The sequence below is a fragment of the Strongylocentrotus purpuratus genome, unplaced genomic scaffold (assembly GCF_000002235.5).
Source record: "Strongylocentrotus purpuratus isolate Spur 01 unplaced genomic scaffold, Spur_5.0 spur5_scaffold_17, whole genome shotgun sequence".
In the NCBI taxonomy this organism is placed as follows: domain Eukaryota; kingdom Metazoa; phylum Echinodermata; class Echinoidea; order Camarodonta; family Strongylocentrotidae; genus Strongylocentrotus; species Strongylocentrotus purpuratus.
This window is the reverse complement of record NW_022145602.1, coordinates 19,119,409-19,137,765: the sequence shown is the minus strand read 5'-3', so window position 1 is coordinate 19,137,765 and position 18,357 is coordinate 19,119,409. Positions and strand designations below refer to the sequence as shown.

Genomic DNA, 18,357 nt, shown 5'->3' with positions numbered 1-18,357 from the left:
CTTTCTCCCTCACTCTATTTCTCATAGTGTCTTTCTCTGTCTGTCTCTCTCTCTCTCTGTCTCTCTCTCTCTCCCCTTTTCTCTCTCTCTCTCCCCTTTTCTCTCTCTCTCTCTCTCTTTCCTCTTCTCTCTCCCTCTCTTTCTCTTTCCTCTTCTCTCTCCCTCTCTTTCTCCCTCCCTCTCTTTCTCCCTCTCTCCCTTCCTCCCCCTCTCTCTCCCTTCCTCTCCCTCTCCCTCCCTCCCCTCTCTCTCCCTCCCCCTCTCTCTCTCCCCTCTCTCTTCCTCTCTCCCTCTCTCTCACTCCTCTTTCCCCTTCAGCATGTCTGCTGTCAAAGTCAAAGTCCAAGCACATTTACTCAATTCTATTTGTCATGGACAAAACCAGGAAGGGCATCATTCATTCAAGCTGCCTTTGACAAGTTTGCATAGTGCATTCTTCCTCTACAATAATACCATTGTATGCTACCAAGTTGATTTCAACACAATAGAAAATACAATTCTGCGCTCACATTGCCATAATGTAGAGAATACAAGTCACAATTTTAATCATGGTAATACATAATCCCAATTGCATACAGGTAATGGCCTGAGGCAAGACAAAGTGCTATGAGGCATGTAATTGTACTTTCCAGCCATGGAAACAGGTCATTTTGGTATAGTTCTTCTTTTTTCCACAATTTTTTCTTCTTCATAATTTCATAATCACATTTTTTGTATTTCATTTTTCTGAGCTGTATTTAGCGAAAGGCGAGTGATATAAAAGTAATGACATGCATTACTGTATGTTTTTGGATTATCCTATTCAATTTGCATATCTGGTATTAAAGCCCCTCTAAAGTGTTCAAAGCCCCAAATTTGCCAAAAAGTTGATGGCAAAATTTCACTTAGATTGTATCAAAATAGAGTGGTGAAGTGTGACGTCATCAAAAAATTCAATTTTTAGAATTTCTCAATTTTTTCTTCATTTTCTGAAAGAGCATCAAAAATAATGTCCAAATGTCAAAAACCAACTGAATATGTAAGTATTGGCTGAGATATGAACATCTGAATACAAAGATTGCCTATAGGAACTCAGTGTTATTTTGCTATGGTTTGTATTTCTCTTTCTCCCTCTCTCTACCCCTCTCTCTCTCTCTCCTTTTTTCTCTCCTTTACTCTCTCCTTTTCTCTCTAACTATATCTATCTCTCTCTCTCTCCCCTCCCTCCCTCCAATGAAAAGAAGAAGATGACATATACCAGTATTGATGTTAGGATGTATTCTCCTGTGAATAGACAATGATAGATAGTGCTTGATGGATGGGGGTGGGATATAGCCCATTTCCTCTCATCTGTATTACTGCCCAAATACATAACTTCTCTCTCTTCACAATCCAAAACAATCTCTCAGCTCACGTATATAGTCTGTAGACACAAACTGTTGGCACAAAATGAAATTCTATTTAAATAACCATTTGCTCCACTCCGCCCAGGTTAGATTAATGGGTACCTGGTAGGATTATTCATTATTCTTATTCTGTTTTTGTTCTTTGCTTTTTTTTTACAGGAATTTCTTCCCAACAAATTTGGTGCAAGCTTGCTTCCAACAGGTATGATTTATGATAATCAGTTATTTACCACTTTCAAAGAACATTCCAAGGAAGATTTGTCCTTCCGCCTAATGTTGATCTGTTGTTTTTTTAAATCTTGTCGATTTTAGTCTGAAGATAGAATGATCTATGCCTGTTGCTTTTAATTAATGTTAACTTAAATATAATGGAATAGTCTATTCAGACTTCAAATTGTACATGCATGTAGTTCAGCTTTTTTGTTTTGCTACAAGTTCCAACTAATACCAAAGTTTCTGATGCATATTAGATGTGCATCCATGAAATCGATTTTGATGACATTTGAATTTTGAACAGGGATAACATTGCCAACCAATCAGTGCATGTATGTATAAGTGGATGTGTAATTGCCAAAGTGACATTCTACTAAAAATCTGGTAAATGTTTCATACACCTGACAAATAATTTTATTTGTATTCCTCTCTTTTCTTTCATATCAGACACAAACATATCAGGAAGACGCAGACGTTATTGAGAAAAGGCTTGTTAATAGCACGCTTTTAAACTCCACACTTTCCTACAGCGGAGCCGCTGCAGATAATGTTACAGGTCCTGTGAATGTCACATATGAATACATCACCGTCGGTACAGAAATCGTTCGCAAGCAGGGATTCAAGAATGGCATGAACGTACTTGGTAAGAACTCATCTACTTTATTCCTTTCAAATAAAGCTTCATTCTTAACATTTAAAAAAATGATTTAGGAGTTAATTGACCCAATTAACACAATTCAATTCAATTCAATTTTATTTCGCAATATGAAATATACAAATATACAAAGTAACAGTAAATTTTAACTATGTTTACAAAGGTTGGAAGTGTGTCGCTAGCGGTTGTAAGTTTCGTTTTAATGAATTCCTTTTTTTGGTCGCACAAGGTTGGCAGTTCTGAGTATGTGCATGCATCCCTAGTGCTGCACGTACATATAGATGTTATACATGTATGTGGAACCAAATCCACGTTTGTAGAGACTGATGCTCCGTTTGGGCGGAGCACCATGTGGAAAAGTTTGATCGCCCAACTTTTCTCACCACTCTGAATAGCCTTTTCACATGCTTGCATTGTGCCGGCGATACACACAGACACAGAGCCAACAATCCACTGTTTTCTCACCAAACATCTGGTTCTGGCCTTGCGGTTTCGGGGCAGGTCTCACCACAAAAAAGTACTTCTTAAAGATTGAAACCTGACCGCAATGTCAAAAATATCCAAGGGTGTATGGAAACCTATCTACCTTTGCGGCTAAAGGCGTGTTTCTTTTCTTAAAGCATGTTACAATCTGGTTGTTTTGTGGTCTGAGCCAGATTTCTTTTCATTCAAAGCTCTTTTTTTATTGAATAAGTGGTGACCTCTCCCTTAATAGCGTACATGTATGTATGACTATTGTCTACTGTGCTCTCTCTCTCTCCCTCTCTCCCCTTTCTCTCCACTTTCTCTTCCTCTTTGTTTTTCTCTCTCTCTCTTTCTCTGCTTTCCCCTCTCCCTCTCCCCTCTCAGTCTGCTCTGCTCTCCTATCTCTCTTTCTCTCTTTCTCTTTCTCTCTTTCTCTTTCTCTTTCTCTTGCTCTACCTTTTTTTACCTGGGGATATCCAAAGTAGGTCATCAAGTGTTCCTTACATGGTTTTGATTTGGCCTTCTAAATAACTCAAGATCAGGTTCAGATAGATGTGTGTCAGGGAATCTGGTGACCACACACTGTTTGCTACTCACTGTTTGCTACGCTACATGATACTTATTCTTCATGAAGAAAGTTATTCTGTAGAAGATGTGGTAATAGATCGGGATTAAAGATGCCCTAACTCAGACCCAACACCAGCAACTTTACCATGAGCAGCAGCAAACACTTCCAACACAACCATCATCATCATAACCACCATCATGCATCACCACAACTAAACCACCACCACCACCACCACGGTTATCAATACCACCACCACTACCACCAACACCATGGCCACAACCACACCCTCAATATGACTTACACCACCATCCTCACCACTACCAATACCACCACCAAATTCACTACTACTACTACCACCACTACCACCACCTACCACCAGCTACCATCATCACCAACACCATTGGCTAAAAAATTACCATCCCTTTATCTTCACCACCTTGTCCTGTTTTTTTTTGTCACCCTTATTTGTATTTACTATACATATTAGTCTGGAATCGTTTGCATAAAAAGATCTTTCTACTCTGCAATGGAAATATTCAAGTCATTCTTAATCATGACATCAAATTGAATCACTTCTTGTATTTTGGAATATCCCTTAAGGTAATTTCTAGCAGTGACATCAATCATTTGAATAGATAACAAAATATGGGAAGGGTAGTCTAAATTGATAAAACTCATTAACAAACTTCGGATTGCCTTTAAAGGTACTATGTCCTATTTGCAGGCCCCAAAAAATGAAAAGGTTAATTCCCAACGGCATTTGAAAGATAATACTAATTTAGAACTCCCCTTAAAAAAGGGGGGCTTGAAAATGTCTTTAAGTTGGAAAATAATGACTATTAGTTGTCAAATGGACTTAGGAGCTATAGAGCCAATAAGTAATAGTCCTGATTTTCAGACCATTGTACCGCATGGTTGTACGTTTTATGCTGTGCAAAGATTCAATCAGTTTAATTTTGGCCATTACAAGAAGTGGGTTATTGATGTTGACAAATGCTCATGTACCCTTTACAGCTCAGTTTATGTATGTTATTACCAAAGAAGGAAGACAGCCAGTCAGTCACTCAATAGTGTCTGACAGTGAAGTCTAGCAAATAAACGGGTCTCCTTGCATAATTTGAATATTCGGACACTGTTAACATTTAAATTTCACAGATAGGACATACATGACATATTCATAATTCCTGCAAAGTTCTACAGCATTTGAGGTTGGCTGCAAAAGGGACATAGTATCTTTAAAGTCATGAACCTAAAGTTCACATGTCCTCTTTTCATCTTAGAGGAGGTAGACAAACCAGGATGTTAGGGGGTCAAAGGTCATCATACCCTGAGAAAGTTTGCCGGTGATGTTTTACTTCAGCACCTTGCATTTGTCCAAATTGGCAATCTTGTTAAGTAATTTTCTGTATTTGATTTGGAAATGAGGTGTTTTCGTGACATTTGGTAAATTGGTTCATTGATAGCCTTGCAGGGAAGTGATGATAGAGGTATCATTGTGCTCGTGCTCTGCATGTGAAGCATTCAAATGGATGTCCATCAGTACAAGCCAGCCAGCTCCATGTTGACATGAAATTATTTATTTCTTCTTCTCTCTTTTCTTACTTCCCTTGGCCATCACATATTCAGAAATCCAAAGGTCATGGCCCGATCCGTGGGCAGCAGGGCACTAAGCCACTAATGTTCTTCGACAAGACACTTATGTTTGTTGACAAGACATACCTAATGTCTTTCTCACTCTCTTGACCCAGGGGTAGCACCTGCTAGAATCTATTTCTTTGAATGCAATGTGCACTGAGAAAGATTGTTTGTGCTCAAGTTGAGGAAAGCAGGGAAAAAATACAAGGGGGCTTGGGGCGAATTAGCCCCTGAAATGCCAAAAATAGCCCCCGAAAGTCATATCAGAGCCCCCAAATTTTGCATAGAGTTCAATGCAAAACATATTAAAGATTATCATTTTCATGCAAGCAAGGTTGAAAAGTAGCCCCCAAAATTGTTAAAGTAATTCTTTCCCTGGAATGTGCTTTACATGAATAATCTAAACAGCAGTCATGATGAAAGCATTCTACTTCTACATTTCATTATGTAGTCCTAATTGTTTTCTCAATATTTTGATCAGGAATTACATGAAATTTGTATGTAGCGTTTCATAAATTATTGAGCTTTGAAAATACAGGTTTGACTTAGGTAACGTAATAGAAACTTAAGGCTACACCGGGCGATGGCCAATCAACATCCGTCTTTCCCCTCAAGAAATATTGGACTTGCAAACCAGCAGCAAATATAGGGGAGAGGGAGGGGGGGGGGGGGAGGAAGATTTATTGAATGTCCAGTTTATGCTTGCCTTAACTAAACAGATTCATATATAAATTGGCATGTCCTGTCCAGACGATATATATTACATTTATAAAAGAAAGTCTTTTAAAGAATCATCGTATAAACCTAAAGGAGCGTAAAGATTCAGTAACCACATTGTACAAAGAAACTAATTTTTGACGTTGTCAGTTTATACGACAGTCATGAGTACGTGGTAATGCTAAGCCCCATCCAGTTATACAACTTTTATACTAATACAACATTTAGACTAGAACGGAATGCTGATTCTTTATCGATTTTTCTTTCGAAACGATGCCCAAACTGGCATTTCTTTATACGTTTCTTTATACTATATAACTAGCTGTAGCTATCTATGATTCTGGTATAGCTATACAAAGAATTTTAGTGGTCTGAAAAGGGGAGTTAAATGATTTTTAAACTGTCCACTGCTGTATTTCCATTTTTGCCGAGGCGCAATCGATAAATTAGCCTGTTCACATTAAAGCTATGGGTTAAATTGACCAAGGCCCCATCTTAGTAAAGAGTTGCGATTGATCAAATCAATTGCAAGTCCTATCAATCGTAAGTTTGCAGTCTCACATCTTCTTATGTACATAGTTGTGATTAATATCAACTCTTTATAAGACAAGGCCCAGATGTACTCTTTTGTAAATAAGAAGTTTTACATGTGTAATAGCCATTGCATTTACATGTTCATCGTAGGTAGTTTTGATGAATACAGGCCTTTGTTTACATTGCATACAATAGAGAAGAGAACCATAGTTTAAACATTGCTTTTATATACATTTAACTTGGTTAAAAAGTAGTTAAGTTAAACAAATGGCATATCATTGTTTTTGAGAAAATAACCATAACTTGAACTATTCTCATATCTTGTAATAAACATAATAGACATGTTGGAATGTGATTGATAATGGTTCACTCAGCCTCATGTGAAGGGAGCCAGGCTAAGTTTAAGAGCCGCTGGTCCATTGGAGGATGGAAAATTTGTTTCTGATTGGCAGCTTACCCCAAGCAGACGGCCAATTATCTGTGGAAGCTTGAGGTTAAAGGTCATGGAGAATGTTCTTTCTTTCCCTGTTTTCTGGATACTTTTGGTGGGAACCTGTTGGTTCTTGATGGCTACAATTCACTCCATTCAAAGAAGACTTATGTAGTTATGCCACATGAAGGATCCCTGTACTTTTTTGTCCTTGTACAAAGAAAAGCTTCAAAAGGTAGCTTCCGTTATTGAGTCCCCCCCCCCCCCTCCCTCCCTCTCTCTCTCTCTCTCTCTCTCTCTCTCTCTCTCTCTCTCTCTCTCCCTTCTCTGTCTAACTTGTTTTCTGGCATTTTCTCTCCTTTGTCTCAATACATGAGAAAAAAGGTATTGTCTGTGATATATATATATATATTTTGTGGAGTTGGGGGGGGGGGGGGGTAAAAGGGGAGGGGGTACTGCCATGCATTTACGAGAGACTTTTACAAAATTGTGTGACAAGCTTAAGAAATATTAAATAAAAGGAAAAGGAAAGGGAGAAGGTTCTATCACTTTTTAAAGGTTTTCTTCATTACTCTGAAGACCAGAACACCCAGGTTTTATGGGTTTGTAGGTCAATATGGATCATGCCTTAATTGTCCACATGTAGGGCAAAGACTGAAAAGACATTTTTTTGTTTACAGCATGGATAAACTTGGAATGTGCTTGCAAGTTTCAAGTAACCGAAGAGAAAAGGGCCCCAAAATGAGACCTCAGATTTTCGAAATTGAGAAGAAAAAAATGAAACATTGTCGCTGTTTATAATTGAAAGGTGGTTATTTTACCTGACTGCTAAGGCAGCATAAACACTTGTAAGTAAGCATCCAGACTGCCGACGGCTTTAGGTCCTCTCCGAGGGACCTGGTAATGAGGATTAATGCCTTACCAAAGGGCACTAGTGCATCGCCTTGGTTTCGAACCCGGGTCACTGTATTACGAGACCACTGCTCTACAGCCGAGCTATCAATTGTGATTCTCTTCCAGGTCAAGAAATCCAATTCATATGCCACCTGACTTACCTGTGGAATTATCTTTCTTGTTCTTTCCTCTTCCAGGAATCATCGCTTTCTGCATCTTTTTTGGTATTCTTCTGGGCCAGATGGGAGAGCGTGGTCGTGTTATGGTCCAGTTCTTTGACATCCTCTCTGACCTCACCATGCAGATGGTCAACATCATTATGTGGTAGGTCAAGCTAACAAGCTACTTCATTTTCTGATTAAAGTAGTCCTTCTTAGTTAGGGGAATTTAGTAGCAAAAAAGATGCATCCGGAATGCAAAATGCATAATTGTTGAAAAAATGTTATCACGTTGAGTTGAACCACATTATTATATCTTAACATGCCACTAAATCTACTTTAGGAAGCTTTTTACAATAATTCTTATGCTTACATGATATTTGATTATCGCATTTTCATGCTTATCTAATACTTAATTGTTCTCAATTTGTGCATTGTGCGTTGTGGCAGATTAGCCTTGTTCAAAAAAGTAGTCCAATAAAGTTGTCTACTACTATTTATTTAAAAAAACATACCACTATTACAAATTCATATAGATGATCCTTTGTCTAGATTAATCTCAAGTTTCTCCATTCTCTTGTTATCAGGTACTCACCTATTGGCATCATGAGCCTGATCTGTGCTAAGATCCTTGATATGGACAACCCTGCTATGGTCTTCTCTAACCTGGGTCTCTACATGGTGACTGTCTTGCTGGGGCTGGTCATCCATCTGGCCTGTCTCATGACCATATACTTCACCATCACTCGCAAGAATCCCTTCACATTCTTCAGAGGTCTCCTACAGGCCTGGCTCACTGCTCTCGCTACATCCTCTAGGTAACTAAGACTCCAACCATTCTGTTGACAGGCAGATCTATTAAAGCCCCACTGCACTACTTGCGCCCTCTATATATAGCAAACAATGCCTAATCGGTGACCATTGGTCCCCATGATCCTCTTTTTCTTATGTGAATTGGGAGCTTATTTGATGAGATAACCACCTGTCATTGACCTTGCAGGGAGGTCTAATCCCTCCTGGCCGAACTAGTGCAGTGGGGCTTTAACAGCTGAACCAGTCAGCTTTTCTATCTTCAAATTGGCAACAATGATCCCTGTTTATTTTTCCTAATAAAGTATCACGTGACTGAAAAAATGTACATAAATCTTAAAGCCTGTCTGCACTAGTTCGTCCAGGAAGGATTAGACATCCATGTGTGTTCACTGACAGGTGGTTATCTCATCAAATCAGCTCTCAATTAACATCAGAAAAAAGGGGATCATGGGGGACCAACAGCCACCACTTAGGCATTGTTGGCTATATAGAGGGTGCAAGTAGCTAATAGTAGTGCAGTTTCGCTTTAAAAATAAACGGGGATGAAAACGATATTCAAAAGTGATTAATGAACTACAATTTGTTTTGCAAGAAAGTGATTTTGAACTATCATATTGCCAATTAGGTCATTTACCTTTCGAAAGTACCTTGTACCAATCTGTATAAGGTTAAAAATAGTATGTTTGTTTTTAAATATATGGGGGAAAAATAGATGCAAAAAAAATGCAGAAAGTTTTGCACTTTCATATTATTATGGCTCTGAACCAAAACGTTATTGAGCCTAACTGCAAAACCGCTCTGTATAATAAGATAACATGCTTTTTCCCTTCTTTGCAGCTCTGCGACTCTCCCAGTCACATTCCGTTGCCTGGAGGAGAACCTAGGTATTGACAAGAGGGTGACACGCTTTGTGCTGCCCATTGGAGCAACAGTTAACATGGACGGTACTGCACTCTACGAAGCAGTAGCAACTATCTTTATCGGTCAGCTCAATGGCTATACTTTGACCATTGGCAAAATCATCACAATTAGGTAAGGTCAACTCAATCAGCAGCTCAATGGAATGGATTAATAATGGTTTTAAATCTTTAAAGTTGTGTACAAGATGAAGGCAAACTGTCAGACCCAAAGATGTCATTACTCATAGCTGATGATTGAAGTGGTTGAGATATTTTGGATTAAAAACAAAAGAAACCCATGTTTGGCAAGTTCCAATATGAACCAAGAGAAACTACTGTAAAGTTTTATTTGGATGATGAATGATAGTATCGTCTTCAATTTGTTGGGTTGCTCATCCAAATGTGAAGATCGCCTTTGCCCAAGTTTAAGATGAATGCATACATTGTACACTGTAGCTGCCAATCATTCCTACAGTATTTTGGAGGAATGATTCCTCTATTGTGACTTTCAGACTAGTGTTATGAACCTTAAGCTTACAAAAGACACTGCCTTCCTAATGTGACCTTGAGAGATTCCTATTTTGCCCCACAGATGTGGAGGAGTTACTTTCCTAACATGTGAATAATAATAATAATAATACAAATAGCGGGTTTGTGTATAGCGCTCATGTCAGTCAGATTTGACCCTCCTGGCGCTCCAGATTATTACCCTGGCTTTAGCACGGCTGCCATAAAGCGCTCTAGCATTTCAAGGAATAAATTCCTACCAGGTACCCATTTACTTCACCTGGGTGGAGTGTGGCAAATGTAGATCAATGTCTTGCTGAAGGACACTAGTGCGGCAGCGGGACTCGAACCGCGGACCTTGTGATCGACAGTCTGGCGACGTATCCGCTCGTCCACAACACCTCTACACCTCTCTTCTTTCTCTCCATAGCTTAACAGCAACCCTAGCGAGTGTTGGAGCTGCCAGCGTACCCAGTGCAGGTCTCATCACTATGCTCCTGGTTCTTACAGCTGCAGGCTTTCCTGTTGAAGACGTCAGTTTGCTTTTTACCGTCGACTGGTTCTTGTAAGTTTTAATCACTTCATTTGCTTTGTACTCATATATTGACTCAATTTTTTTTCTTTTTTGTATATGTAGTTAAGCACCCTATGTTGGTGAATTTTGTTCCCACTTATAAAGGTCCTGCCCAAATGAATACACAAAAAACATGATTAAACTTTGTTTTGAAGGTGTGAAAATAGTCACATTCCAAACCAAAGAAACCATGTCATAATAGCAATGAGAAAAGCTAAACCTCAATATGACCATTGATGACCTTGGCAGGCACCAGCCAATACTATCTGCTGGAATACAAGTTAAGTTTTAAAGGAATTTCCAGTTCTTCCTAATCATTTCATATTTTGAAATTGAGCATAATGAACTGAAATTTATCTATGACTAATTATCTGAAAAAGAAATGTGTGCATGTGAGGTACATGAGCCATGTCCTAATAAGATTTGTACTTCCCACAGACATGTATCAGTAACCTCTTATTTGTTAAAACAGAAGTGTTGAATTGATTTCTCCCATCTGTTATACCACCATTGTATCAAAAGATAGATAACAAACAGAATAAATATCCTCTGAGGCTTGACAAAACTATGGGCAATTTGTTAAAATTAATGTTCTGATGGCAAATTGTAACTAGAATCTCCATTCTATATACACATGTAGTATATTCAACAAACAAACAAAATATCCAATGTATTTTTTTTTAATGATAACAGAGTAAGATAAATGGCTAAAAGGATAGTTGAGTTCTGTTGTAATAATAATAATTTTATTGTGAAATAATGAAAAACTGAGTGTCAAATTTGAAAGAATACAATTTAACCCGTTCAGCTCGGCATTATTCAGCCTGATAGCCACCTCACAAACGAGATTAAAAATCGAACACGCCGTACCGTGAGACCGCTCAGCGCGCGCCACAATGCGTGTGCGTTCAAGCGGCCAGAGGCTTCGACTAACGGGAACCTAGCGCATGCGCAGATCATTTGCCAATCTGGTCTTGTCATGTCGAGAACACGTTGCACGGCCGTTTTCTGCTGTGCTCCAAGCCTCTCAGTTCTTTCAGCTCTTTCGTAGGGTTTTCTTCTTCGTTATCTTTTCTTCTTCTTCTTCGCCTCATTCTTATTTTGTTCTTCTTCTTTCTCTTTTTATTTAGATACTCAATTTTATGAGAAAAATACACAATTTATAAGAAATTAAGGATTTGAATGTAAATCTCTGTTGCATCATATTCATATGAAATAATTTACCAGCCTAAATTGACGGTTATAGTATTATTTTGTCGGACATTATACTATAGCGAAAAGATATAGACATGATAAAATGAAACTAAAGAAGAATCCAGAATGGGGGAGGGTTGGGGTAAAAGGAGAGACAAAATAGAATAATAATAAATAAATACAGTACAGACGATACCGATGTGCCATTTGGAGAGCAAAATAATTAGTTTGTTTTATTTACTAATGTAAAGCGCTTTGAGCATGTTTATGCCATATAAATATCAATATGTATGAATATATTGCCAAATTTTGACAATTGTAGTTTGTAAGTATATGTATTGACAAAGTATAAATACAAATAAAACCGACACAGAAATGTCTGCAAGTATTTGGGACATATATAGAATGTGCGAAAAGAGCTTTGTCTTTGTCTTTGGCCCATGCATGTTCCCACAGCTGAGTTACGTAAGAGGAACAATGAACGTTGCTGAGGGTACGGGTCGTTGTCATGGCTATAAACTCTAAAGAGCGGAAGTAAGGTAAGGGTATAATTGAATAATTGGATGACAGATCTGAGATTATATTATCAAAACAAAAGAGAAGAGTATGAATTTACAAATAGTACCAAAAAATAGAAGTAAAAAATAAATAAAGTGAAAGGCGTAAATATTCTTAAAAAAAGAATGAAACGCCGATAATACCAAACAACAACAACAACAACAATGAACTGACTTTGTATTCATGTATAACCCTGCTTTATGTTGTTTTTGGGGAGGGAAGGGTCTTGTTGTTATTGCAGTTGTCGTTGCTGTTTTTTAAATTTTTAAATGGGATCACGTTCCGACATTCTCATAAATAAAAATCATATAACGTAAAGCCAGACTTTACCCTATCTGAAACACTCATTCAAAGACAACAATCATGCACGATAAAGGAATGGACAAGAATATGTGATAAAGATAAAATGTCACAGACAAATAGATAATTATAGAAATGATTGTTTCTCTCTCTCTCTTTCTCTCTGCTTATGTGTCTCTCTCTGTCCCTCTATCTCTCACTCGATCGCTTTCTCTGTCTATCTGCCAATTTTGTTCCGCCGTTTGCTTGTATGCCGGCAACATTCCTTTTTTGAGATAGATTATTATAAAATAATGATGATGTACACACTTTATTATACCTTATATTTATTATAGCGAGCGAAGTGAAAAACGAGCGGCTGATAATGTCTAAATGCGAATAATTATATTTCCAAAGTAAAACTTTTGAATGAAAATCTCTGTTGCAACAAATTGATATAAACACTGTTTATTATGCTATATTGACTATACTATTATACGTCGGACATTATACTTCAGCGAAAAGATATCTATATGATAACAAAAAGGACAGACTAAAGGCGACAAAAATCGGAGCTGGGGTGGGGGGGGGGAGGATGATCGGAGAGACAAATATCATATAAATAAATACAGTACGGACTACGTCCAACTTTCTATCTCTCTCGCCCCCTTCCCCCTCCCCTTTCTCTCTCTCTCTCTCTCTCTCGCTCGTTCTCTCTTTCTCTTTCTATTTCCCCTCTCTCTCTCTCTCTCTCTCTCTCTCTCCCTCTACATGTCTCTCTGTTTATCTGGCAATGTCGTTTTCCATCTTCATCTTTTTTTATTAAATGTTTTCTATTCCTCCGTTCGTTTGTATGCCGACATCATCTCTTCCTTGAGATTAATTATTATAACGTAATTATCCCTGATAATGTACACATTATACCTTATATTTATTATAGGAAACGAAATAGAGAACGAGCGGCTGATAATGTCGAAATGCGAAGAATATTACTGAACAATAATTATATTTCCAAAGTAAAACTTTTGAATGAAAATTTCTGTTGAATCAAATTTATTGATATAAAAAAAATGTTTAAAATGCTATATTTACAATACTATTATACGTCGGACATTATACTTCAGTGAAAAGATATCTATATGATGAAGAAAAAAAAGGGCAAACTAAAGGGTAAAAAAAAAATCGGAGCTGGGGGGGGGGGGGGGGGGGTGATCAGAGAGACAAATATTATATAAATAAATACAGTACGGACTACGTCCAACTTTCTATCTCTCCCGCCCCCTAGCTTTCCCCTCCCCTTTCTCTCTCTCTCTCTCTCTCCCTCGTTCTCTCTCTCTCTCTCTTCCCCCCTCTCTCTCTCTCTCTCTCTTTCTGTCTTTCTGTCTATCTGGCAATGTCGTTTTCCATCTTCATCTTTTTTATAATGTTTTCTATTCCTCCATTTGCCTGTACGCCGGCAGCATCTCTTCCTTGAGATTTATTATTATAACGTAATTATCCCTGATGATGTACACATTATATCTTATATTTATTATAGGAAACGAAATAGAGAACGAGCGGCTGATAATGTCGAAATGAGAAGAACATTACCGAACAACAATTATACCAAGTAAAACTTTTGATTGTAAATCCCTGTTGCATCAAACTGATTGATACACAAATTGTTTATTATGCTATAGTGACGGTACTATTATACGTCGGATATTATACTTTAGCCCAAAGATATAAACAAAACAAAACAAAAAAATGGAAAGAAAAAATGTGAGCTTGAGCGGGGGGGGGGGGTTCAACCTATCGTGTCAATAAAACTTAGATAATCCTCGTTTCATGATCAGTTCTGTAGATGGCATGTACATGCATACATGATAATGATAATGATGATGATGATGATGATGATGATGATGATGAAGATGATGCTTACAATATTGTAATAAAATAGTAATAATAATAATAACAATTATTTTCTTCATCTTGCACTCGCTTTTCTTCATTGCCAGAAAAACTTGTTTTATGTTGCCTTGCATTTTTTTCAACAATGGTAGCATCTTTGCCCGGGAAAAGTCTCATATTCGTGGCTTTACCGCCGGAGTTGCTCAAGACAAGAGTAATATTCCGTAGGGAGAGAGAGGAAGAGTAAGGGGTCGTTTTTCAGAACATAACATTTGAACATTTCATATGCCCGCTCAAGCCAAGACCGGCTTTAGGTTGATCAAGATATTTTACTTCAACCTGCTCTAAAACTGTTACATGCCCTCGTAAAGGTGTATAAGTTAGAGTGGTTGTTTGTATTGTAATGTAAATTGACCTATTTACACCTACATCCTCTTCTTTCAAAACGGCAATCTTCCAGAGTAGTTACTTCTTTACATTCTTTTGTTCCCCCTTAGCGTGGGGCAGCTGAGGGAGCCTGGATAAGCCTTTCATAAAAGAGGAGGTCCATACATGAATGATTCGCTAAATTGGTCAAGTTGATAACATGAAAAGCGTATTAAGTCATGTAAATACAATGACGTAAAAGATAGCTGTGGAGTCAAAACTTTTGAGGCGACAGGCTTTATAGATAACTTATGGAAATATCTTCGAATGTTGTTGTTTCATATTCTTCATTTTCTACGTCCGATGAATACTCTTCTTCGCTTGATAAGTCTATTTGTATCATATTCATTTTCTGAGTCCGAGTCAAGGATCGCTTCTCGAGCATCTTCAACGCTAAAAATAGGCTTTCTCCGATGACGAGACATTTTGAGAAACTATCTTACATAGATAAAGAGCAGTTATAAGCAAATAATTGAGAACCAATTTGTGCAACCAACTATCATGAAAATCAAAAAGCTGAACTAAATAGTAAAACTCCGACACTTTATAGCACGATAAGTAAATAATAGCCGACAACCTTGAAACGAAACAATGGGATGGACTATATCGAGACTAGCTAATCTCCCCAATAATAGGTCGGCCCGGTACCCTGTATACGTACGCATGAGTAAACTGAACTGAGATCGCTAGGTCGAACGAGACTGTAATATACTATAAGCTTTTCAATAATCGGCCCGTTACCATGAATAGGCTGAATAGGCGTCAATGACCATATAAGGCCACGGCTCATGTATTGAACGGTGTATCCGCGCGTGCCGAGTACAAAGGTATCCAGAGCGAGTGTGGAATTCGCTGCTTGCAAAATCATTATGTCCGGCTTACACAGTCGTAGGCATAGTAGACCCAGCTAGCTAGCAGCAGCGAATCCGAAAATCTATGAAAATAACGTAAACTGACTTGCATGTGTTCTATACGAATATCCTGAAAGAGGACTCGTGCATTCTCATGCTAAACTTGTAATAAAACAAAAATTACGCATCTACAGTCGGTAAAAAATGAGATGCATGTAGCCAAAGGTTCAAGGTTTGTATACAGGTAGTTTATATTGTATTTAGAAGGTGAATAGATGTACTTTTCTGCAATAAAAGAAGCCCTTGCTCGGACCCGAGAAATCTCGGTTCCCGTTTGTGAGTACGTACCTCGGGACCCGAGAAATCTCGGTTCCCGAGTTGAACGGGTTAAATGACAAAATTATCTTGGTTTGATCAAAATCGGTTTTGAGACGGCTGAAATATTCATAAATTTAACCATTTCTAATACCTGTGGTCCCCCTCATTTATTCAGTAGTTTTGAACCAGCCGTTGAAAAACGATACAGCACCTTGTACGTTTTATTTCAGCCAACGCAAAAAATTGCCAATATTGGCTTTTTGTAGGCTTTTTTGTGTTACTGGTAGTTATATTATGCACAACCAGCTAGCACTGTATTGTTATTATTAATTAATTGATTAATTAACGGTCACCATATATTTTTGAAACTGAAGCCGAATTGGTATGATCGTATTCAATCTAAATCCACACATTTTGGGGTCTACCTTCATAGCAATTTCAGGTTCTAAAAGGGCACTAAAAATGTCTTAAATAAGAATAATAGCAATAACCATGCACTTTGAAGGCATTTGCGATCTTAAACAAGAACTCATTCTATCCCTTTAACTATTGATAGAAGAAAAAAAATTAATGGAAGCTTTCTCAACAAGTCTTTGTTTTTACATTTGACAGGGATCGTTGCCGTACATCTATCAACGTTGTGGGTGATTCTTACGGAGCTGCCATTGTGCATCATCTTTCTAAGAAGGAGTTAGAGGCAATCGATAGAGAGGTAACGTAGATATTTCATTAAAGGGGATTCAACCTCTAACTTCATGTTAATTTCATTTTGTAGGCCATCTAAAACATTACCGGTATCTGAAAAATATAAAACATCATACGTTTGCCAAACGGGAAGACATTACTCTTCTTCAGAAACCTTTGTCTTTCGCAACTCTGAGAATTTCAGAACGTCGCCATTGTGTTTGCGCAAGGCCCATGCATTCTGGGACATATCGCACGGATTCGACCACTATTGCGTGCATATTAACGTTTCCCTGCTATAAACTTTAAAATGATCACTGCAGATCACATCGTTTTCCCTGTCATGCTTGTACTTTTTGTCCAGAAATTTCTCCACCTTCAGAGCTGCTACTTATAGCTTGAATATTTCATTGGGATTATGTTGGTCTGGAAACCGATGAAACAATGTCCCCTTGGTTTTTGTTAGGAACAATTATTGCAACCAAACACTTGGCAGTTCGCCATGTTTGACGTGTATTGCATGTAACATGTGCAATACTTTGCAGGTCAAAACTTCTCTTTTTTACATAAATGCATTACAACAGGTTTATTCACGATTTGCAAAGAAAACAAATATTATAGATGTACGTTAGACCCTCAACCATTTCTCACCTTTGCAATGCATGCAGGAAGCCGAGATGGAGCTGGAAGGTGGCAAGGACACTGAATACACTGCTAACGGCAAGCCAGAGATGAGAGATGGTAATGCTGTAGCCGACATTGAGAAGAAAGATGGCGACAACTGGGAGTCTGGATTCTAGACTATGCCCCTTGTTACAAGCCATACCTACCCCTGTATACCAATACAGGCAGTTTTTGTGTACATTTGTATTTTTTCTGTTTTCTTTTTTTTATATATATATTATATATATCTATAGATATATATGTATATATATATATATTTTGGCAAGTCTTTGAAGAATAAGATGGAATTTTGTTGTTGATGGCAACAAGATATTGTTAGAAGGCATGAGTTGAAATCACTTAGCTTGCATCACTATGGAGACTTCCAGGTGCAAGGAAGGGAGCAACAATGAAAGGAGATGTGAAAATAATGATCATGTGACCATTATTGCATTGTGGGTAAATGTGTAGGTACGGAGCTTTAGTGACAAGATTGGATGTATGAAAAGTAAAACCACTTTAGAAAGAGAGAGAGAGCAGGAAAGGAAAGAAAGAAAGAGAGAGAAATGAGATAGAGAGAGGGGAGTAAAGAATGGCAGAATGAGAAAAGGAGAGAGAAAGAAAAAAAGGATTGAGGCAAAGAGAGTGAGAGAGAGAGAGAGAGAGAGAGAGAGTGTGTGTGTTAGTGTGAGTGAGTGAGTGAGTGAGGAAGAAAGGAGGGTATTCCAAAGATATTAATTTGACACATTAAACAAAACAAAATTCTTGAAAGCAGCACAAATTTTCAGAAATTCAAACAAGCTAACAGAGTTTATGTGAAAGATTCATTCTTAATACTTTACCACAAATTAAACTTTCTTTCAACCAGCTGGATTTCAAGCTAAGAAAACATTTGGTCTGAAATTTCTGGAAAATATAAAGGAATTTTATGCCACAATCAAATTGTATTCAGTGGGTTATTATAATAACTTGACACGAGGCCTCAATAAGGGCATCTTTTGCAACACAATACAGGGGTAAAATGACTTTATTTGCTGGTTTAGAAAA

General features: G+C 37.9%; 1 protein-coding gene across 3 annotated transcripts in view; it reads left to right on the top strand.

Moving 5' to 3' along the window:
* Positions 1–17,907, top strand: part of LOC592280 (excitatory amino acid transporter) — a 63,396-nt gene extending 45,489 nt beyond the window's left edge. For all 3 annotated transcript variants that reach the window (XM_011681720.2, XM_030987843.1, XM_011681723.2), the window contains exons 5-12: positions 1,545–1,587; positions 2,046–2,241; positions 7,694–7,820; positions 8,242–8,472; positions 9,305–9,499; positions 10,304–10,438; positions 16,576–16,675; positions 17,316–17,907. In XM_011681720.2, coding sequence (XP_011680022.1) covers positions 1,545–1,587; positions 2,046–2,241; positions 7,694–7,820; positions 8,242–8,472; positions 9,305–9,499; positions 10,304–10,438; positions 16,576–16,675; positions 17,316–17,447 — 1,159 coding nt within the window. In that variant the 3' untranslated portion in view covers positions 17,448–17,907. The remainder of the gene's footprint in view (positions 1–1,544; positions 1,588–2,045; positions 2,242–7,693; positions 7,821–8,241; positions 8,473–9,304; positions 9,500–10,303; positions 10,439–16,575; positions 16,676–17,315) is intronic.
* The last annotated feature ends 450 nt before the right edge of the window (positions 17,908–18,357 follow it).